A 23,522-nucleotide genomic window follows, 5' to 3' on the forward strand; every position below is an offset into this window, starting at 1 on the left:
AACGATGGGTTTTACACCTGTGAGTCAGGTAAATTGCACTCTATGGGCAAAGCTGAGCCCTGGGAACACATCTAATTATTTTCATCATCCAATCCATATTTCCCCACCTTAGCCACAAGGGTACTTATTTCATGAATTAATAAATGAATGAATGAGGGATGCCTGGATGGCTCAGCAGTTGGGTGTTTGCCTTTGGCTCAGGGCATGATCCCAGGTCTGGGGATCAAGTCCTGTATGGGGCTCCCTGTGAGAAGACTGCTTCTCCCTCTGCCTATGTCTCTGCTTCTCTCTGTGTCTCTCATGAATAAATAAATAAAATCTTTAAAAAATGAATGAATGAGTGGAAATGACTATGGTATTTGGATCTACTAAGTCAGTAGCCCTCCTCCAAAAGGAAAAGAGGTTGGTAGGATATGGCTAATTCTGAAAGACGAAAGGTGAGTCCTAGTGACTGCTTCCTGAGAATTACAGAGCCATGTTTCTCTACTCCTCTGCCCTTGAGGTGGAAGCCACAGTCTGGCCCTCTAGCGAGTGTTTTTACAGTTTTGGGTATGCATTTCTTCTCTGGCCATAATTTCTCACCAGTTTCTGTTGAAGATGTTCTTCCTATCCTTTGGGATGACACCTATCCCTTGTCAGAAGCCTATTGTTCTAACACAAATCCCATTAACCTTGACAGATCAAAACGACAAGCAAAGGTTCCTGAAATATGACCAGGCTACTGGGCTTGAAATAAGTGGGGCCCTCGTAGTCTTACTTCCTTCAAAAATGCTGGAGACATAATGTGGAAAAGAAGCTATTCTGAGATCCTGGTCTTCTCCAAACATCCATGTTATCCTCAGTGACAACCTTGGTCCATACAACTCACTCCTTCTGAGGAGCCATTGACCACTGCGTGGATCTTCCTTTCTTTTCCAAGTCATGACCTTTATCTTAGGGAAGACTCTAGCCTCCTATCCAGTCATCAGAGTTTCTAGAGACACAGCTGTAGCTGCTCCTTAGAGACACTATATTTCTACATTCCCCAGCACACATGCCTTGGCTCACAGAGATTACTGCTTTTCTTTAGCATATGGTCCTGACCCTCCTTGGGCATGATCCCCCTTTGAAAATGCCAGAGACATAAATATGGAGAAGAAGCTGTTAGGGTTGGTGGTTTCGACTCCTTGGTACCACCCACCAACCCCTTGGGGAGTGGTCTCAGATTAGAGTCATCAGAATCATCTGGGGGGGGGTGGGGGGCGGAGATGCCTAGGTGGCTCAGCAGTTGAGCATCTGCCTTCAGCTCAGGGCATGATCCCAGGATCTGGGATCAAGTCCCTCATTGGGCTTCCTGCAAGGAGCCTGCTTCTCCCTATGCCTAGGTCTCTGCCTCTCTCATGAATAAATAAATAAATCTTTAAAAAAAAATCAGGGATGCCTGAGTGGCTCAGTGGTTGAGCGTCTGATTTTGGCTCAGGTCATGATCCTGGAGTCCCAGGATCGAGTCCCACAACAGGCTCCCTGCATGGAGCCTGCGTCTCCCTCTGTCTGTGTCTCTGTGCCTCTCTCTATATATCTCTCTGTGTGTGTCTCTCACGAATAAATAAATAAAATCTTTTAAAAAATAAAAAAGAATCATCTGGGGGAGCTCGTAGAACCACGAATCATAGACCCTATCCCCCAGACTTTCTGACCCACTGGATCTGAGGTGACCTGAGAATTGGCATCTCTAACAAGTCAAGCAGGTGCTGCTGGTCCAGGGACCAGACTTTGAGAACGACTGCTCTATGGCATCATTTCTGCTTATTTTCTCTTTCCCTTCCTGCCCCCATCCTTCCCACGGTTATCACTTTCATTCCATCTAGAACCTGGTTAATGGGTTGGCAGGAAAACCCCACTTGAGCTCACAAGCCTCTTTTACACCTTTTCTACCAGGAATGTGTGTTGCTGTTAACAACCCAGAGAATCTGAGATTACGCCGGGTGAGCACTTTTCCTGGACCATTCTCTGCGGCTGACAGAGTAGGTCTCAGGCAAGCGCTCAAACAATATTATGCAAATTATGTAAAGCTTATGTGCAACACCCTTGAGTAAATTCTAGTCTATCATCACAATTCATCTGTGACCCAATCTACATATATGGCAGAATCGGTTTACAGGAATTGTTAATCTAAAGAAAGCTGTGCTGACCACAGAGCTATCTGACATTGTGGAGATTCACAACATGTCAGATACAATGAAGGACATGACACTAGGAAGTGCCAGCATAGAAATTCGTGGGATCTCCTGGGACAGGGGCCATGGGTATCCAGGTCTCTCTGGTAGGACAATTATTGTCTTCTGTACCCTGCTTCTTACCCTCTGTCAGACTGGTGCAAACCCAAGCTAAAAGTGCCAGGCAGCCCCTGACCATGCTGCAAAATTAGCTGAACCTCACATGGAATGAAATTATGGTGCTTCACCTGATGCAATTTTTATCTATTAAAGTAGCACTGCCTTATCTGCTACAGATAAACCAGGAAAGTCAGTGTGCTGCCGCAGAAACAGTTTATCCTGTGTGGCCCTCAAGTGCGCCTTCAGTTTTCCCAGCTGATGAGCAGCATGGCATGGGGCCATTAGGGACCCACCTTGCCTGGGAAATGGTCTCCTCCCCTTGGACCCACTTGCTGCCGGGCTGGCAGCAGTGAACAGTGGCACCTATGTGCTACACAAGGGCGCATGGGTCTTTATGTCTTCATGACAACTGCACATTGTTTTTCATTAGCCTTAAAGTAGATGATTTCAAATATTAAGGACTTGTAGTGTCTATCTGGAACTTAGTGGGGATTCATGGGCATCTATGGGCATCTAGTTCTCCAGGCAATCCTACAGAATTAAATGTATATGCCTTTCAAATAGGGGAGAAGCAAGCTCATTATTTGGAAGAATTACTGGCTACGCATTGCTGCATGGATGTATATATTACAATTTGTGTGTCTGGTGTTATCGTTAATTCCAGATCGTTATAGGCTGTGGATGAGTTCTTGTGTTGTTATGGTTCTTGCAGTTTTGATACACCTGAATGTTCCCATCGAATTAAACATTCCTAACACATTATTAGGATAACAAATCTTGGACAAGTAAGCTTGAGTGCCTTTTTTTTAATGGCCTGAATAAAAAAATACCTTAATACTTTAAAAGCTTTGCATGGCCCTTTCTGAACTTATTTTCCCCATTTTTTTTTTTTTTTTTTTGCCAGGCATTGAGGCGAAAACATGTGCGACCAGTTTTCAGGCTAGGGAGGTACGATGTGTGGGGCAGAGCAAGCAGCCACTGGGCTTTCCTTAGCACTTCTGAGATAAGAAACAGCAGTGGGGGAGGGAGGGCACCAGGTTGAATATGTAGATTAACTTGGCACAGCATCAGAAACTGAATAAGAAACAAGAAGCATCTGTCTTTAATCAGACATCTATTTATGCCTTGTTTATTTACATATCAGGCATTGTGCTTGGATTTGGGGATACAGATACAAATCAGACAAATCGGACACAGCCCCCACCCTCGGAGATTTCCCAGGCTAGTAGGGAAGACCAGTCTGTACCTGACAAATAATATGCTGGCCACCGCAGTTTAAGACTGGTCTGATTTCTCCCTGTGTCTCCCAGCCGTAGCTGGGAAGCCCTCCTCCCTTGTGAGGTCATCTGCACAGATTCAGGTACTAGAACCCTCTTCCAGTCCCCAGATCTTAGCTTGAGCCCAGGTGGGTCACCCCACTCATGCCCCCACCCGGACATGTGTTTGGTCTTTTATCATTGATTTCCGTCGTCACCCTCAGGGACCCTGATGCGTCCTACAGGCCAGTGAGAGCCTCTTCTGACAGGGAGGCAAGATCAGCAGAACCAAATGCCCTGTGTTGCTTGAATTCAGTGTTCTTCAAACTCCAGGTCACCAATGCATTAGCAGACCAGGAAATCAATTTAGTGGTCACAGCCAGCGTTTGTTAAAGAATGGGAGAATGAAACAGAATGAAATAGAAGAGAAAATATCAAAGAACATCACACAGTGTGTAAAGGTGACTACTGTTCCATGAATCTTTTGTTTCAGCTGTGTATGTGTGTGTACATGTGTTTGTGTGTACATGTGAATTTGTGTGTGTATGTGTGTTTGTGTGTATGTGTGTGCTTCTGTGTTTGTGTGTGCATGTTTGTGTATATACTGGGTTTCCATATCAAATAGATTTCCTATTGTAGACTGCAATCCAAAATGTCCACAAACTACTGCAAATCCACCTGCCACGTGAACACAAGTAAGATAAGATCTCACTTCCTTTCTATTCTATATTCAACCTGCACTGGAAACCTGGAAGTAATTTCGGTCCATGTTTGATACACGCAGAATGAAAAAAGCACCATTTGTAGCATTTTCCAGCTATGCGACTCTGGGCAAGTTAGTTACCTCTCGGAGCTGCCATTTTTCTCTGTGAAATAGGAACAAGCAATGCTTGCTTCTCTCTCTCACGGCTGTCGCGGGGGAGGCGGTGACCAAGGTGAGGCATGTCGTATACATGCACAGCAGAGGGCAACAAAAATTGGCATAGAGTGGCTTCCTCCAAAATGCCAGTTTCCTATTCTTTCCTTTCCTTTCCTGAAAATTCTAAAAGACTGAATGAAACCCATTCCTGATGGAACACCCCACATCATTTTGTTCAGTTCATACTTAATGTAGGTGATTCTGGGAGAATCTGCAACATTATCCTATTCTGTAGGCACAGCCTGAGGTCTGGAAAGTCTTAAGGATTGAGAAACAAATCTTTCGTGCAATGCCATTTATGCCACATTGAGAATTTCCCAAGAGGAGACACGAATGGAGCTTGCAAACAGAGTGTTCATTTATAACCCTTACTTTAGGAAACCTTTCAAAGCCCAAGTGAACATTTAGGAGCTTTTACTAATGTTTTAGAAATGTGGATAACCAAATGTTTTTTCCATTTCTCTTTAAATATGAAATATTTCTCTTTTATTAGAAGGTAATGTTCTGAAACTGGGATAAATCATTATAGCACAAAAATACCTGTTACAGGAAGAAAAATGATAAAGAAATAAACCAGAAAAAATTAAAACCTTGGTGTGTTCAAAATGATGATTTATAGTATAATTTGTCTTTGGACCCTTTATAGAAAAAACTAACATCTGCATCTTTGTGAACACAGTTAAGAAACAGAAAGAAGCTTGCGTATTTTAGGATGTGGGTGTCACCCTGCACACTCCAGCAGGAGTCCATGCTCAGGCTCACTGAAAACCTCACGATCACCTGTGTCTGCATAGGGCTTTTGAGGGGAGCTGAACTGTTTTTAACAAAACCTGAATTTGGAAGCCAAACACTGCATTGGTGTTGGATTTGGACCACTCATTGCTTCAATTGACTACAGGGCTCTGCTTCTCCTACTAAATGATAGGAAAGTTGCTGAAGTCGACATTGGCAGTAAGAAAAATGCCTGTAATTATACAAGACGTTTAGTTATGCAGAACTTACACGCTATGGCTTTTTCCACTTGCTACGGAAAGCATATTGATTTCCAGAGCATTCTGAAAGAAATTCAAGAGTCAATTTAAGTTATTTTCCATTTCATCTTGGGTAATCATGATGGAAATGTGACGAGTGGGCTCCACGTGTGCTGGATTTTAGGCTGCAGTTCCTATTACAGGAGAGACTTGTCCTCTTATCCACTGTAAAGTTCATGGGGCTGGGACTGCATTAGGGTTTTGCTGCTCCATTTGTAGGTTAATTATGTTGCATCTGAAAACACCTAGAGCAGAAGAGGTCATGGACGCCCTGCTAGGAAAACCTCTTCAGTGGGATTGGTGGACAAGAATGGTGGATGGTGTGTGTGTGTGTGTGTGTGTGTGTGTGTGTGTGAAGAGCAGGGGGAGTGAGAAAGTTTATATTGCATAATCCCCACATGTCCAAGGCATTAGCCCATCGAGGAGGCGAAGAACCAAAGTAGACAAACCAGGCATTTTTAATAGCTCTCAATAATAAATTGGGTTGAAGAGAAAAATGGGCTATGTGACAGGTGAATAGTAGGTTCAAATTACTTTGGGGATCGATAGCACATCCTATTGAACTCAGGGTACAGATGACTTGCTCATATTCCTTTGGGAGCTTCTGGGAAGTAAGTATACTCAAGAGCAAGCCTGTGTGCTCAGCAGCAGGCAGGCCACCTGTGCCCCCCAGGGGCTAATGCCTGCCCGTGTCCCCAGGTCTGCTGCCTGTGGGCGCCTGGCTCTGTCCCCATGGTCAAGGCCGTGACATCCGTGAGCTCTTTGAGAGTGACCCTCCACCATGTCATGGCGGTGGGAGCAGCACCAGCTCTCTCTGGCATTCTGATGCTTTCTCAAGAGGAGCTAAATCCGAATTGCTTATTAAAGTCAGGACAAATTACATCTCATTTCCCCTGATGGATCAGGCTTGCCGCTTGGCTGGAGGGAGGAGGAAGAATCAGGCGGGCTGGCCGGAAGCTTTATTCTTCCCAAAGCTGGGTGTTTCCTGCTGCTCCTGTGCTGTCCTGACAGACTCCAGAATTATGTGCATAAACGTCCCAATAATTTTCCAAATTAGGCTGACAAATCATTAATTTTATGAGTTTTCTCTTCCCCTCTAATAGGCGTTTACAGGGTTCTCTTTTCAGCTTCAAGGGCCAGTTTAGTCCTACATGCTTTGTCAACCCATGGCCCTCACAGCCATGGGGCACCCCAGGCTCGCTGAGAGGGGCCCCCAGTGGCAACAAGCACACCCAGCTGGTGCCCAAACAAATGGCAAGTGGAGGACCCTTGGGCCTGGTTTCCGTTCATTCTTCCCTGGGCAATTCCAATGCAGCCATAAGCCAGAAGGTCATAGGATTTCGTATCTAGAAAATACATATCCTCTGGGTTTGACACCTCAGCAGGGGCCGCTGTAGAGAGCGAGCAAGGCAGAAACTGCCAGCTGCCCTCCATGATTTCTTCCCCCTTCCTCTCTTAGCAACAGGCAGAAACGCATCCAGCCACAAGAGCACCTTCCTAGACTTTCCAGCACAGAGATACTCCATGAATTGTCAGCATAAGTCAGCAGCAAATGAAGCTTCTAAGAAAGTCCTCCAAATAAAAGCAAACTTCCAAACTTGGCCTTTAGGCATAACCCTGTGCCTTCCCCCTTCCAGAATGTGCATGTGACATCTGGCATTCCAGTAGCCAGCTTGCAGCCAGGAGGCAAACGCTAAAGGTGGCAAAGCAAAAAGGAGCCTGACTCTCTGGTGGCCATGGAGCTGCCACAAACACCCTGTACAGCCCAAGGCCCACTCTTGATGGGAGAAAGATAAAAACACACCTCCACTGTGTGTATTTTGGGTTTGTTTCTAGCATCTTGACTCCATTTCTAACCACTACAGACAGCTGAACCCTAACTCCTCTGCTGCAGTCCCATCACGTAGACCCCAATAAAGCCCCTTGGCACATCGATGGTGCGTTCCTCTGAGTCTCTTGACTGGCAAGTCTTTGCAGCATGCTCATGACACTGATCTTGTGGACAGGTGGGGAGTGACTGCAAGGCTGGCTTCTTCTGAGTTCCTGTTTCACAAACGTTGGTCTTTCTTCCCGGGCAAGGTTGCAGGTCCCCAAGACTGACGGCATGTCAGGTGTCTTCCCTACTCTTGCTTCTGTGACCCATCATGCAACCCTGAGCATACAGTAGGTGCTCACATCAGTTCTTGAGATTTTCCCATAAGCAGAGAGACCGACCCCATTTCTTCCTGTACAACTGCCACTGCAGAAACATTCAAATATGAAGTAGATGCTGGGTGTTGCCACAGAAGGAGGAATGGGGCCAGGAGCAGCAAATTAGTATCCACGTAAGAGTTCAGGGCTTCTCAGGTCTTGCTGTGTGATCCACCTTGTCTTCTCTCACAACCGCCCATAGAGGAATCAGGGCAGACACCGCTACAGACGATCATTTTATAGTGGGGAACGCGAGGCTCACAAAGGTTGATGTGTTTTTTGAAAGCAGATAAGTAGCAAATATTGAGCCTGACCCTGACAGACTAGCAGGACAGGGCTGTGTCTGGATAGATGTGGGTGAGAGTGGGTGCAGGAAGACATCTCACAAACCTATGCTCTCTATCACCATATCCCTAAATTATTCAGGGCTCCTGCTGTTGCCATTTTTCTTCCTAATGCCTCACCTTCTAATCAGATCATTTTTTATCTGGTTTATTCCACCCCTGCTCCAGACTAGGCCCCTACCCCCACTCTCCAGTTCTTCCCAACTACATGTCTAAATCCTCTCTTATTTGTGTCCTGTCTGGGGTAGGAACATTGGTTCAGAGACAGAATTTACAAGCCGGGTCCCCTCTGCTCAGTTGTGGGTGGTTGACCAGGATGCTCCCGAGGAGCAGGGCTGGGCCAGCGCCGTGTGAGTGCATGTTATGCTGGGGGGGCCGGCTGCCTCCCCCATAGACGTACCCCTCCCGACACCTGTCACATGCCACAGCCATGCCCAAGGGACAGTATCCCAATGCTGTGGTCAACAAAGGTCTCACTACCAATTTGTCCTGGGGCTCAGGCTTGCCCCTCAAACAAAGGAGGGTCAGGGTGGGCCATGCATCCTGGTCAAGACTCAGAGGCTGTCACAAGCCTGAGAAGCTCTGTTGAGTGGCCAAGGGACGGGTGTAGGATTAGGTGTAGGGCAGTCTGGAAACAGCCATGAAATGACCCACTGCATTCCAGAAGCCCAGGGTCTTTTTCCCACGGACCTTACAGTCATGTGAGTGCACAGGAAGAGTCTAAAACACGGGCAGAGGAAAGGGATGTGTCCCCCCAGATGGAGGACAAAGACGCCCATGTTTCCTGAGGTCACCCCAAGGTTAGGAGGGACTGTCAAAGCAGAAATGCCTGCATTGAAGGAGAATGTGAATTATGACCATGTCCCCTGGGTGTGCCTGCAACCTGCTGGGGCTCCAGGCTCAGTGCTCCAATGTCAGCCATGCAATGCCCAGACAAAGGAAAGATAGCCGAGCTGCATAAACTGAGCTATGGACAGGAAAATCCACACACTGGGCATCATTCAGGGATGTCAGTTCATCAATAGTTTCTTTAAAAAAGAGCAATATTATGAACCATACTTGTGCAGAGAGCTAACAGAAGTCAGGGGCTCACCTAGAGGAGGAAAGCAGATCCTTCCACTGAGCGGAAGCATCTGTAGTTAGCCTCCCCATCAGGCGGATCCCCTGACCCAGAGTGGGGGGCCCGCACACCTGTCACCTCTGCCTAGCCCCGCACACCCCGTCATTTCACACCAGCTAAGTTTGAGCTAGCCAGGGTTTGGCTCCCTAATGTGTAAGTGGCTTCAAGCAAGCCTGCCCTGTTCTAGCCTGTACCTGCCAGCAATCCGAGGCCAGGGCTGGGCCCCAGCAGTCCTCATGCCCAGGCCCAGGCCCAGGACAGGGCACAGTGGGAGTGTGGGGCTTGTCTGCCCTCCTAGGACAGGCTGTTGAGAGGTGCTCAGAGGGAACAGAGGGAAAGCTAGTTTAAAAACGATGACGCACCACCCAACATACCAACCCACCCTTCTCATGGCCAGCATCAGAGCTGCAGAGAACTCATCAATTCATGGCCCAATCATTGCCCTTTGGCCTGGGTCACTGTGGTTGCTGGGGTTCCCCCTCAGCTCACCTGCAAGCCCACTGACAGGTTTGGCCTCCTTGTATAGCATTTTGCTCCCGTCACTCACTGCTCTCAACCTTTAACGGCTCCCCAGTGCCAATTGAGTCAAAGCCAAATTCTAAGGCTGCAAGCCCTTCTCTGCAAGGTGGAGATGTACTTCCCTGCACTCTGCATGGGACTCAAACTCACCAGTACTAAAATGAAGCGGTCTGAGTTAATAGCAATAGGGGAGTGTTAATAGCAATATTCATTATTTTAATTATTTCCAAATTTATTGTTATTTTATTAAGCAGATGAATTAAAGCAAACATTAATTGTCCAGGTGCTCAGCTGCCTCCATTTTTCTGTGGGTAATCAAGCCTCATGTGCAGATGAGTGGGTCATCCCTGGCTGTCTTGCATTTTAAATATTTCTGCCAGTGAAATATTTCACTACGGAAGCAGAACTGACTGAGCTTCATTTATAAAGGAGGCTTTATGGACTTAGGAATGATGACAGACAGCCAATCGATAAGGGGTGATGATAACAGTATGTAATATCAAGGAACATTAGGTCTCTGGCATGATTTGGGGAGAGAAGTGGGCAGTTAGAAACCTTATCATTTGAAGAAGGTCAAGGCCTGGCGGCAATAAAAATGCCTATGCAAATAAACTCACACCTGTGAGTCAGAAGAGGCTAAAACTGCTGAATGAAAGAAGTTGTCGATTTTGTGGGGAGACGGCCTCCCTGGATGAGGACCTGGGTGCTGTGGGCACACATAGCTATGCCATGACAGGGTCCGTCTATTCCTGTTGATGGTACCAAGAGCGAAATGTGTTTGGGGACACCAGCTCTCCCTGTGGCTGAGACCCGGGTCCTCCAGAACACAGAGGGGGATCAGTCTTCAAATGATGAGGTTGGGTCGTAACACAGAAGGTAGGCCCCACTGGCTTTAGGACTGCCTGGTCATTTTTGGAGGGGGCAGTGAGTGCGGGGACAGGTTTTTTACTGATTTAGTAAATTGTTTGGCTTGTGTAACTGAAAAAGAAAACCAAAAAAAAAAAAAAAAAAGTACCAAGTTGCAAAATCCTTTACCAATAATCATAGTGCATTACTAAAGACAAAATTCCAAATAACCATTCTCTTTGAAAAACATTCATAGTATCCTCAGGACTCCTGATGGAATATACCATCATTCCATTCAGAAACAGGTAGTCAAACAGATCTTTTCGAGTAGACAGTTCCTGGCCTTAGTACCCAGAAGAAAGCAGATAGAATGTTCTCTGTGTCCCTTCCACAGTATTGCCATAGTTTAGGGACAGAGAGATTGAGTTACATAGTTGATGAGTTTCCTTCTAATTGTTCCCTAGAGGCTCGAGCTCTTTGATTTTTATTTCTTATATGCTCTAGTCAAACGTAGTGTGTCCTACTCCCCAGCAAAGATCGGCCAACATGGCAGGAAGGCAAACTCACCTCCTTGTAGGGTGTACTCGGTCACGGCCCTGCTGAAGACGCCCAGGCCTGCCCCGTTGTAGGCTGCCACCTGGATTTCATACTGCGTCCAGATGATCAGCTCTGTCACTAGGCAGTAGTTGACTTCTGGGCTGGTGATGTTGCGCTGCTGGTGCTCTCCTGGCAGGCCAGCCAGGCGGTACCTGCAACAGAGCATGGAGAAATAGTTGGAATCAGGGATCGGGCGTACCCACAGTTACGCCGCATGGTCAGAGGGAAAGGAAGTGAACACACAGGAGTGAAGCTAGAGCTCAGCCCCAGACCACATGGCTTCCTAAACCAACCATTCCAAAGAGATGTCGTTGAATCTCACAGAGATTATAAGCTCTGGGCAAAATGGAACTGACATCTCAACAGTGTAATGGTTAAGGAGAAAGGATAGCTTTTTACGTGTAGCTCATCCGGGGAGCACAGTGACTTAGTACCAAAAATCCCAGACATGATTTCTGCCTGGGTGTTGCCATAAATGACAACTTGGGAGCACACTTTTCTCCTGTGGCTCTGAAATGTGGGGAGAAGCAGAAAAGCTGTGGTCTCCTGCCTCTTGGCCTCCTCTTCCATCTGGGGGTTCTAGATTTGTTCACAAAAGTCCCAGAACCAAAATGAGTGGCTCTACATGGTGTTCCCACCTCTAAAATACTGGTCCAGTGCTAAGTAGGCCAAGCTGCTCTTTAGGGGATCTTTGCAGACAAAATGGGTGAAGGGGTCAACTGTATGGTGACAGGCAGTGGCCAGACTTGGCATGGCAATCACTTTGCAGTGTAACAAAGTGGAATTATTATGGTGTACAGTGTTATATGCCACTTTCTTTTTTTTTTTTTAATTTTTATTTATTTATGATAGTAACAGAGAGACAGAGAGATAGAGAGAGGCAGAGACACAGGCAGAGGGAGAAGCAGGCTCCATGCACCGGGAGCCCGACGTGGGATTCGATCCCGGGTCTCCAGGATCGCGCCCTGGGCCAAAGGCAGGCGCCAAACCGCTGCGCCACCCAGGGATCCCCTATATGCCACTTTCGATGTAAAAAAGGAAACATGTAGAATAAACAATCCCCCTCCCCACAAAAGACATAAGTTTAAAGTTGTATTTATTTTAAGTGATGTACAGGACTCTAGACTGAGAAAATGTATAATTTAAGAAATTGCCATGTACACTACAAAAGGACTTTTGCAGCACTATTTGGGATAGCAAATGGTTTTTCCGATTTTGTTGTTAGAAGTGAATTGGTTTCCCAGGACAGGGCAAGGGGTATGTGCTGGGAGTAACTGCCTTGGTTATCATGAAGCTTCAAAAGCACCCAAATCCTGGCCATGAAGTGGCTCTTGCCCTGGGAAGTGGCTTTGGGAAGACGTGGCTTTGTTTGATGAGTGGGGAGGAGTGGAAATGGGGGGAACCCTGAGTGAGGGGACTCTTGACAACAGGTGGGGGTAGGGATCCCCACTGACACTGAGCAGCACCGCGGGCTGCAGAGTCTGGCCCATCCCAGGTGGGGCCTCCAGCACAAGGGTGAAGGTGAGCATGGCTGCTGCCATTAGGAGAAAGAAGGAACCCCTAAACTCAGGCCTTCCAATGGAAAACAGCTCTCTGAAGAGAATGACAGCTGAAAATATGGTATGGAAGCATGGAGAAGGCAATAAAAGGTTCTTCACGAAAATCCAGATTTTCTGAGGGCAGTCTTTCACCTCCTCTTGCTACAGACCATTTGTACAGGTGAGGTCTGTGTGGTGGGAGAAACACATGATCAGGAGCGGGCAGCATGGAATAGCAGGCAGGTCCCAGGCCTCCTCATATCTCCTGCCTCAAGGTGGTAGCAGCTTGCCCGGTGGGAGGTGTGGGGGAAGGACATGCTCCTTTTTGGCAAAAACGCAAGCTAATGCCTCACACCGCTTTGTTGCTTCATATTCCATCCACTGCTGACACCTACTGAACTGACATTCCTTTACTGAATGGCCTGCACCAAGCAAGTGTGGGTGCACTTCCTAGCAGCGGTTCAGCTTGTTTATACGACATCATGGTTTTCAAGGCAGCAGCCCACAGGGAGAGAGGCCTCTCATCGAATAACTCATATGGCAGATATTCCCACTTAAATTCCCCGTCTGCAAAATAAATGGCACTGCGACAATGAGACAGCTATTTGGAAGAAGGCAAGGATCGGCCCCACTCCCACAGGGGCACCAAGGTTATCTGCATATAAATGGCACCCAAGACCACTTAGGACCAATATGGTACATACTGGGCAAGATTGCTTACGAAGAGCTCATTAGTGTGGACTCATCAGTACCCAGTACACATTCCAAGGAAAAGCAGAGAAGTTGGCTTCAAAAAGCTTAGGTTGGGAAGAAGACTGATGAACTAGGTGGCCTCCAGTAAAGCTTTAATTTCTCTGAGCCTTGGTTTTTAACTCTCCAAAACAACAGAATCATAATGGCGTTTCACAGGATTGTCACAAGAATAAAATCAAACATTGGGTGCCAAAGAGATGTGACCGTGTAAAGCACCCTGTAAATATTTATGGTTTGAAAACACTTCTCATCTAGGAAGTATGCTAAGTGAAGAAACTAAGCCTGCATGAGCCGTATCCTTTCCTAGACCTCCGTTCATACGATCATGCAAAACAAACCCTGGGATTCATGTCTTGGAAACAGGCTGCCCTCCTTTCTGTAGCAGGCAGGCTGGTCCACTCTGACCCATGGCTCAGGGTGCTTTTGTAATATTCACAGGATGTCTGGGAAGGTCACAGTTAATAATGAAAGTGCAGGGCATTGTCCTCTGACTGGTAGGATATGTTGCCCGGGAGACTGTCTTAGACAGAACAAGATGATTTTTTTTATATGGAAATAAACAGGAGAATGTTTTTAAAGGACATAACCCCTATGCTCCTCTCAAAGAAGCACCCTGCCCATTATTATAAATATTTTATGACTGTGCACACATCCTAACTACTTCTTATGGCTGGAGCCACGAAGATGATTTATTTCCATTTTGTTCTTCCGTGGATTCTGCTGTACATCTGACACAGAGGCTTGTGCCCTGGAGGATACACACTTACAAACAGTGCTGATTTGCAGGCCGGAGGATTATTTGGAAATGTTTCCAAGCAAATTCATTTTGGCATGGGTCTTTAATTTCTGAAAACTTTGATATTCACAGGCCTTGGGTTAGTGCACACTCATTTTAGGACTTTCTTGATTTAAAACCCTACATATACAGACACCCTCTTTCCTAGCACTCGACTCTACTGACACCATCACAGAAAATCCTTTTAACAGTGATAATCCCACAAAATAGAGAAACGTGCAGTTCCTGATGGGGCCTTGTAACATCAGAGAGATTTTATTATTAAACTCCTCACCCCGAGCTTGGTTCTGCAGGCTGACTTTTAAAGTCCTTACTTGGAGTCTGGAGCATGAGGAACCTTCTCTGTGTGCTCAAGAAAAGACAAAGGCAGACGGGATGACAAATGTGCATAGGGCTGGGAAGGGAGGGCAAGGAAATTATTTTCATTAGCTAACAAGCTTGGGACAAGAGTGACAACTGGAGTGAGGGGCAAGCAGCACACAGAGACAGGAAATCAGGGCCTATGGCAGTGGGAAGCCCCAGCCTGTTTTCTGGAGGCTGAGAACTGCCCTGAGCCCATAAAGGTCAGATCACAGTCTCTTGTTGAAAGCAGAGAGAACACTTGGGGGGCAGAGTGACCAGAGGGGCCCTGAGTGCTCCAGCCACTGTGTACCCCTAGGGATGGCCACATTTAAACCACTTCAGATGCATAATTAGAGGATAATCCATATGCTTGTGGAAGACCCAAGAATAGCAGTGAAGTGGTTGTGATGGGCTAATATGACGTACACGTGGAAAAAGAAAAGGTGTGTTAAATGACGAGTAGAGGATTATAGCAGTAGATACTGGAAGGAGCAGTCCTCCATATGCAAAGAGAACAGAGCTAAAGAAGCTACACTTCTATAACTTTTCACATTTGTCTAAGACATTACATTTAGCTACTTTAAACCTTTGTTAACCCAGTATTTTCTGATCACATGCTCAGAATGGGCATGGGCCAGGCACTGGGAGGAAGATAGTGATGGGACACCCACAGTTCTCACCCCATAAGGCTGGGGAGGGAGACAAAGTGCATGTCGATGAATGAATATGTCCATGGCTATCCCGTCTATTAGAAGAGATTTCCTAAGTACCCTTTAATATCGCTTTGCTTTTTCCTGTTCACTACTTGTGTCAACAAACCACTGTAATTATCACATGTGGTGAAAGAGTAGCAGTAGTTTTGGCAAAACAGATTTCTTCTTTCCAACCCAGTCAAGTTCTTGTAGAGTCCCCACAACATTCTTAGAAGCCTGACTACCTCTTATAAGGCAGAGAAAGCAAACTGGCCATCCTTTGGGCCTTATTTGGCCTTTGATGTGTGATTTTGGGCTGCCCAATGTTTCCAAACATACTGACTTCATTTCCAACATTTAAAGACTGTGAGGTCACATGTAGAAAGCTAGATTTTTAAAAATTTCTTTGAAACATTAGAAACCTGGCAATACTGAACAACATAGTAGCTAGCATAGTAACAACTGGTTAATAATGAAATCAACTGCATTATTATTAATTAAAAATGACTCTATTAATAATGCATGCCCCTGGTTTAAAAAAAAGGAAACAAAGAAAAGAGTTAGAATGAATAGCACACCTTGACACCACCTCATAATATCTCTCTTCATTCTTCTACCACAATGTAACCATTGATACTGGACATGCTATGGTTGGATATGAAGAGGCCACCCCTGCAAGGCTGCCCATGGTCACTTGTTTGCCATAGTCTCTACCACTCCCTAGAATCTGACACTGGCCAGATTCTCTTGATGACTGTTGGGCTTCTAGAGACCTTTGAGTTTGTGACCCCAGCGAAACAGACCCCTGACTCTTTATAATGACAGTCTAAAAATGGCCAAACACAGGTTACTTGCCTGAGGATGTACCCACGCAGCACCCCATTGTGCTCTGTTTCTGGGGGCGGCTGCCACTGGACCATGATGGACTGATTGGTACGCCCACTGGCCACGATATTCTTTGGGGGAGCACTGGGTGGCTCTTCAGGTAACATCAACCTAGAAATAAAACAGGAGGAGAGAAAGAGAGATCAGCACCCGATACAAATGGTCCCCAGTTGCCATCTCTGGCTGAATCTGGGGCCTAATGATTTATCAAAATCAAGCGATAAATAAAGAAAAGCACACAGCTGATCAAACTCAAAGGACATGCATGAAATAGGTACAGCAAATCAACATAATAGAGAATCAGTTAAGCCAGCAACAGGAAGACACAGGAGGTGACCTTGTTCTGTCTAGATAACCCACAGCACCCCCAGTCCTAAAGGGATTACAAGCCTGAGTGAGCCAGGCTGCAGGTCCATAGCCTGAGACTCCTTTCAAATTATTTTTTATTTGGCTCTTTCACTATTTCTCATCTCAAACTCCCACATTTTGAAAAAAAGTCCTCTGGATCCCAACTATGCCACAACTCAGGTCCAGTGAATGCTCAGGTCGGTTGGGAGGGCACACTGGAGCACCAGGTCACATCTGAACAGGCTTCCCAGCAGCCACCCCAGGGCTGGGGGAGTATGGGGACCGCACAGAAGGCACTGAACCCTGCTCAGTGTTTGCCTGTCAGGATGGTGGCACCAGCTCCCATCCTGCTGGCAGTCAGGGTGGAGAGAGGGCATGAAAACACTGTCAGCTCCTCATTTCATGTGTACAGGAGGCTCTGCTCTCAGGAACACTGGGTGTCAGCACAGACTTCCCTCAGAGCAATTAAGGAAAACCCAGCTAGCCCAACACATGAGCGACTGTGTTTCTCTCTTCATTACAGCCTTTCCTGCACACAATTCTGCCCATATCCAAGGGATGGAGGTTGATTACTTCGATCAAGCTCCTCCTCCTGACTGGATGCACGGTTTCGCTTTCAGGCCCATGCTCCCCCTCATCGGCGCTGAGGGCTACACCATCACACACCTGCTTGTCTCTGCGCTGTACTGGCCCCTGCCCACTTGATTCACAGCACACACCCTGAATTGATAGGTGCGAGCTGGAGTCAGTCCACGCACGGTGATGCCTGTCATCTCAGGGCCGACATTTGACAGATGTACTTTCCATGGAGAGTCTGAAAGAATGAGTAAAACGAATTCAGAATCATATCAGCACATGTCTGAATGACAGTAAGGGAATGCAAAATACATTCCTATAAGTTCTCTCTTTGGTTTTCCTGGGCAAATGGAGCGGTTGTCCCCATTTAACAGACGTGGAAACCAAGACTCGTGGCCACGTGGCTAGCACTTGGTAGCCCCTGGGCCTGCCTTTAAACTTGGGCGTCCACCTCAAGTTCAGAGTACCTCCTGTCATACTCATGCTGCTGTCAGCAAGTAAAGGAACTGTTCCTTCAACCTGCCTACAACATTTTGAATGGAACCAAAATATTCCTCATTCCCGTGTTCTCTGTCAGCTCACACGGTTAGGCAGATTGCAGATTTGTCTCCCAGAAAAGGATGCCGCACATGTCACCAAATGATAAATAAAAACTATATTCATTAACATTTTAATAAAAGAGGAAATGAGCATGATAAAGACAGATGGGCTGTGCATTTTGCAACCCATCTGCGTGGCGGCCCATTACAGCACCGCACCCCTGAGTGGCTTTGGCTGGAGAGAGACGTAATGAAATTCACAGCTAGTTTAGAATATCTTTGCACCCAGCTTTCCGGCAGGTGTGGAAGAGCGGCTCTGCCAGCCAAATAGGCTCTCGCATGCAAGGCTTCAGAGGATTCTGCTGGGCTTCTACACCTTGGTGGGATTTTTTTTTTTCCCAGAGTTTAAACATGCTTTTTGGCCTGATCGTTTTATAGAATGATGCCCTGGAATGAACAAGACCTGGCAATGACTTTGAACACCCACAGTCACTTCTCATTTGGAATTGTCATGATGCCTGAACTGCATTTTCAAGTTATCAGTGAAGTGAAATTGGGGGGTTCTTGTGGAAATCAGACCGTCTGTCTCATTCTCTGGACGTGGTGCTAAAATCCCTTTCACCCACATCGGAGATGGTCAGAATGAGGAGATGCATGACTTCCACTATGGCGTTGGGCAATGCTCAGATTGCAGACAATGCAATGGGCACCCTCCACACACAAAATCACTGCCACTTTGGCAAAAACCTAAAGACCCAACTGAGGATTCACAAGACTGTGCCAGGAGCTCATCAGAAATGCACTCTGCTTCCTTATGAGTCACAAAGACGTAGCCACAAAGTGCTATGAAATGAAATGAGACTCTCAAGAGCAACTCGTATTGACTATCATACAGAGCCGTCTATCACCAAGTTGGAGTTTGTTAGCTGGATTCCTCGACAAAAAGTTATGCTGTTCTAGAGCATGATGCCAGTTGGGCTACAAAGGCTGAATCTTTTTAATTATTTCAAATAAAGCTGCTTCCAAAAATGGCTTTCTGGGAATGCAGTCCTCACCACCAGCTGGGCATTTCAGTGTTCTTGGCTTTTGATTTTCAGTGGTATAAGTAATCTACGGTTGATGAGGATCCCCTCGCTCTTCATGTTTCCTTAAAAGTGCAATGCATGCATCCCCAATTAACTATGGAAAAACTCACACCAATTTCTCTTTTTGCTCTGGGAGTCTGAGACCCTTCTAGAAGCATCAAATAGCTCATGGCAATTTGGTTTGCTAAGCATGCTCCCCTACAGGAAAGAGCCATTTGTCCACATAGATAATGCAAGAGCCTTCCTTCATATCCATGTAACTGGTTGGTGGGGAGCAGTGCTTCTCCCCGCCAAGTCACACTTCATAGAGATGGTTTTCATTCTGAATACAACAGATACAGAGTAGTCACAGTTGGCTACAGCTCTTCCACTTACAGTTGTTAACTTTTGTTTGAGCACGTCTATAAAGGGGAAGCAAGTCAAAACCACAATGAGATCCACATCACGAGCATTGGGATGACTACTATAAAAGAAGCAAGAAAATGGCATGTGTGGCCAAGGATGTAGAGAAGCTGGAGCCCTTTGTGCGCTGTTGGTGGGGATGTGAAATGGTGCGGCCGCTGCAGAAACCAGTATGGAGGCTCCTCAAGAAGCTAAAAATAGAACTACCATATGATTCGACAATTCTACTTCAAAATATATACCCTGAAGAACTGAAAGGAGGGTCTCAAAGAGATATTTGGTATGAACTCATGTTCATAACAGCATTATTCGTAACAACCAAAAGGTGGAAGCACCCCCAGGTGTCCATCAATGGACAGATGGATGAACAAACTGTGGTCCACCCATACAGTGGAATAGTATTCAGCTTTGAAAAAGAAAAAATTGACACCCACACCCACAACAGGGTTAAACCTTGAAAATAAGGCCGTCACAAAAGGACAAGTAGTATAGTATTCCACTTACAGGAGGTCCCTGGAGGAGTCAGACCCACAGACACAGAGCCAGGGGTGGGGGGAACGGGAGGTGGGGAGTCACATGTAGTAGACTCAGGGTTTCAGTTTGCCAGATAAGAATTCTGGACTGGTGGCATAATGTGAATATACACCACTTAACTGTACATTTAAAAATGGTTAAGATGGTCCATTTTATGTTATGTGTATATTATTACAATGACACATTTTCTTCAATGGTGACAAACCAGGGAAATAACGTATAGCTTCTGAGACCGTCATTGGTCTGAAGTAAGAGCTGTGTGCTGACCCATCAGCGCAAAGCCTGGCCCATGGTGGGTACCTGTGCTGGAGAGGCCTGTCTGTCTCCCATGGCCGCCTCATCCCTTGCTGCCTCCCCACCCTGTTCTGTGCCCTGGACAGCCTGCCTGGCAGGGCAGGGGCTCTGTCTTCCTCACTACTCAGGGGCCCCGGACTATCTCATTCTTCACCAAGAGGTTCTCGCTCTTCTCGTGGGGGCAGCGCCACACCACCTCTCCCTCTCTCCCTCTGGGCTTTGCAATTCCCCTTGCCTGCGTGTCCTGAACCAGCCAGCTACAGCACCTCGACTGTTCTAATTTAATGCCACTTGCTTCCTGGGGGGACCCCGACTAATGGCAGTGCTTAATAAAACTTACCTTCCGTCCCTCTCTTTCTGCAGGTCTCAGGGTTTGTAAGCGAATGGCTCACCTGCTCAGCCAGGTACAGAGTATATGACTGCAAGGTCAGGACGGTGGCAGAGCCCACAGACGGAGACAGTGAGGGTCAGCACCTGCCGCCGCCTTTCCTGCTTCCAGCACCCTCCCTCCCAGGTGCTGCCTGGTGGGACTCAGAGTGTGTAACCCGAGCAGTGGGATCAGCTGCCCAGTCTGACTTGGCAACAGGGTCTGTTCCTCTGCCCTGGACCTGGGGCTCCATTCAGTCCTCCGGATGCATCCACAGAGCTCTTTATTCATTCTTTTCCCACTCTCTACTAGAAGATAAAAAGTCTGGCCGGAAGAGAGATTAAACCGAAAACTAATACAAATGAACTCGATCCATCTCATGGGCACTCTGATTTGTATTTTTTTTTAAAGTGGTTTGGGAAGGATTGGCTCATTCAGAAGCCTCTGAACTGCAAGCTTGCTGAGAACTGTTAAAATTTAAATAGCAAGTCTGTTCCTGACAATCTATAACCAAAATCCCTTTAAAAGATTCTCCTCCTGGTCCTCAGAAAGGAGTTCTACAAGATGCTTGTTGTCAGAGGGGCTGGAATGTGGAAGATTCTTTTGATAAAGGAAACCATCCCATAAAAGTTTCAATAGCTTTTTTCCTTGCCTTCAGAGATGCCTCTTGCTCCTCTGATCTAGAAGCCTAAGGAATTTTAGTCTTCCCCAGTCAGGCTATTAAACAAACCTCTGCTCCACATGGGCATCACTAATCTTTTGCTCAGTTTCAAGTGCCCAGAATCTGCGAGGAGTTAATCACTTCTTTGGTCTGTCTGTTGGTGAAAAGCTGGTGGTTTTCAGTCTTCACAAATGTACTGGAAGATTTTTTTTCAATAAAAAAGAGCCTTACCATATTCTCAATTAAAGGTATCTGAGGAAAGAAAATGCTTTCTCAAAGAAAATTTTAATTGCCAAAAGGACCATAATTATTGACACCTGACATCTGCATGGCAGCACGCAGTTTGGGAGTGCATCCCCATCTGTAACCACAGGAATCTTCTTGGGGAAGAGGTATTATCTCCTTTCTTATGATGAGGAAACCAAGACTCAGGGATGTGTAAATAACATCCTCCAAACCTTCCAGGCTGCCACTTCCCAGACTCTGGGACAAATCGAACATCACTAAAAAGCAGAGCAGTTGGGCCTCCAGTATCTCCTTGTGAGATGCAGTGGGAAGTACCCAGCAACATCCAGCCACCACTGACATTAGCACACATTTTCTCTCTCTCTCTCTCTCTCTCTCTCTCTCTCTCACACATACACACACAGACACACACGCACACACACGCACACATGTGATCCAAGGAATCACACAAAAACCAAAGCTGAATGCAAATTCATTCTGATCTCTTGTCAATTAAAAAGAGAGATGGAACAGATTAAATGACACCAGGAGGAAAGAGTTGGCTTGGGACATCCTGCAGGACAGACGTCCTGGCCTCTGCACCAGACAAGAGCAGGGGACAGAGAGGTGGGGCTCTTGTCAATGAAGAGACAGAACCACCAAAGCAATGGATGGACCTTGTTTGGATCTGGATTCAAAAGTATCATCCATGAAAGGTCAATTTTTAAAAAGGCATTTGAAGATGACACAAAGAAATAGAAAGACATTCTATGCTCATGGATTGAGAGAAAAAATATTATTAAAATGTCTCTATGACCCAAAGCAATCTACACATTTAATGCAATTCCTATCAAAATACCAACAGCATTTTTCACAGAGCTGGAAAAAACATTCCTAAAATTTGTATGGAACCACAAAAGACCCTGAATAATCAAAGTAATCCTGAAAAAGCAAAGCAAAGCTGGAGGCATCACAATTCCAGACTTTAAGCTATATGACAAAGCCATAGTGATCAAGACAGTGTGGTACTGGCACAAAAACAGACACATAGATCAATGGAGCAGAATAGAGAACCTAGAAATGGACCCACAACTATATGGCTAACTAATCTTCAACAAAGCAGGAAAGAGTATCCAATGGGAAAAAGATTAAGGTCCTTAAAAATGGATTAAGGGCCTAAATGTGAGATAAGAAACCATTAAAATCCTAGGGGAGAACATCGGCAGTAACCTCTTCAACATCCACTGTTGCGACTCCTTTCTAGATATGTCTCCTAAGGCGAGGGAAACAAAAGCAGAAGTAAACTATTGGAACTTCATCAAAATAAAGAGCTTCTGTACAGTGAAGGAAATAATCAACTAAACTAAAAGACAACCTATGGAATGGGAGAAGATATTTGCAAATGACATATCTGATAAAGGGCTAGTATCCAAAATATGTAAAGAACTTATAAAACTCATCACCCCATAAAAGTTAAAAAATGGGCAAAAGACATGAATAGATGTTTTTCCAAAGAAGACATCCAGAGGGCCAATAGACATATGAAAAGGTGCTCAACATCACTCATCATCAGAGAAATGCAAATCAAAATTGGAATCTCACACCTGTCAGAATGGCTAAAATTAACAACACAAGAAATAACAGGTGTTGGTGAGGATGCAGAGAAAGGGGAACCCTCTTGCACTGCTGGTGGGAATGCAAGCTGGTGCAGCCATTGTGGAAAACAGTATGGACATTCCTCAAAAAGTTAAAAATAGAAATACCCTATGATCTAGTAATTGTACTGCTAGGGATTTACTCAAAGGATACAGAAATACAGTTTCAAAGGGGACATGCACTCTGATGTTTACAGCAGCATTATCTACAATAGCCAAATTATGGAAGCAGCCCAAGTGTGTATCGACTGATGAATGGATAAACAAGAAGTGGTCTATATATACAATGGAATTTTGTTCAGCCATAAAAATGAATGAAATCTTGCCATTTGCAACAAGACAGATGGAACTAGAGAGGATAATGCTGAGTGAAATAAGGCAGAAAAAGACAAATACCGTATGATTTCATTTATATGTGGAATTTAAGAAACAAAACAAATGATCATGGGTTGGGGGAGAGAAAAACTAAGAAACACTCTTAACTATAGAGAACACACTGAGGACTGCTGGAGGGGAGTTGGGTGGGGAGGAAGGGTGAACTGGGTGATGGGCAGTAAGGAGGGCACTTGTCCTGATGAGCACCAGGTGCCACATGTAAGTGATAAATCACTAAATTCCACACCCACAATTAACATTACACTGTATGTAAACTAACCAGAATTTAAATAAACACATTTAAAAAAAGCAGTTAGG

The 23,522-nt window shown here is 45.8% G+C and overlaps 1 protein-coding gene across 12 annotated transcripts in view; it reads right to left on the minus strand.

The window, feature by feature from the left end:
• Window positions 1-23,522, minus strand: part of SDK1 (sidekick cell adhesion molecule 1) — a 537,600-nt gene that overhangs the window by 176,713 nt on the left and 337,365 nt on the right. For all 12 annotated transcript variants that reach the window (XM_038539586.1, XM_038539587.1, XM_038539590.1 and 9 more), the window contains 3 exons: window positions 17,158-17,305; window positions 16,114-16,254; window positions 11,108-11,289 (listed from right to left, as the gene is read on the minus strand). In XM_038539586.1, coding sequence (XP_038395514.1) covers window positions 11,108-11,289; window positions 16,114-16,254; window positions 17,158-17,305 — 471 coding nt within the window. The remainder of the gene's footprint in view (window positions 1-11,107; window positions 11,290-16,113; window positions 16,255-17,157; window positions 17,306-23,522) is intronic.

The sequence above is a fragment of the Canis lupus genome, chromosome 6 (genome assembly GCF_011100685.1).
Source record: "Canis lupus familiaris isolate Mischka breed German Shepherd chromosome 6, alternate assembly UU_Cfam_GSD_1.0, whole genome shotgun sequence".
Lineage (NCBI taxonomy): Eukaryota > Metazoa > Chordata > Mammalia > Carnivora > Canidae > Canis > Canis lupus.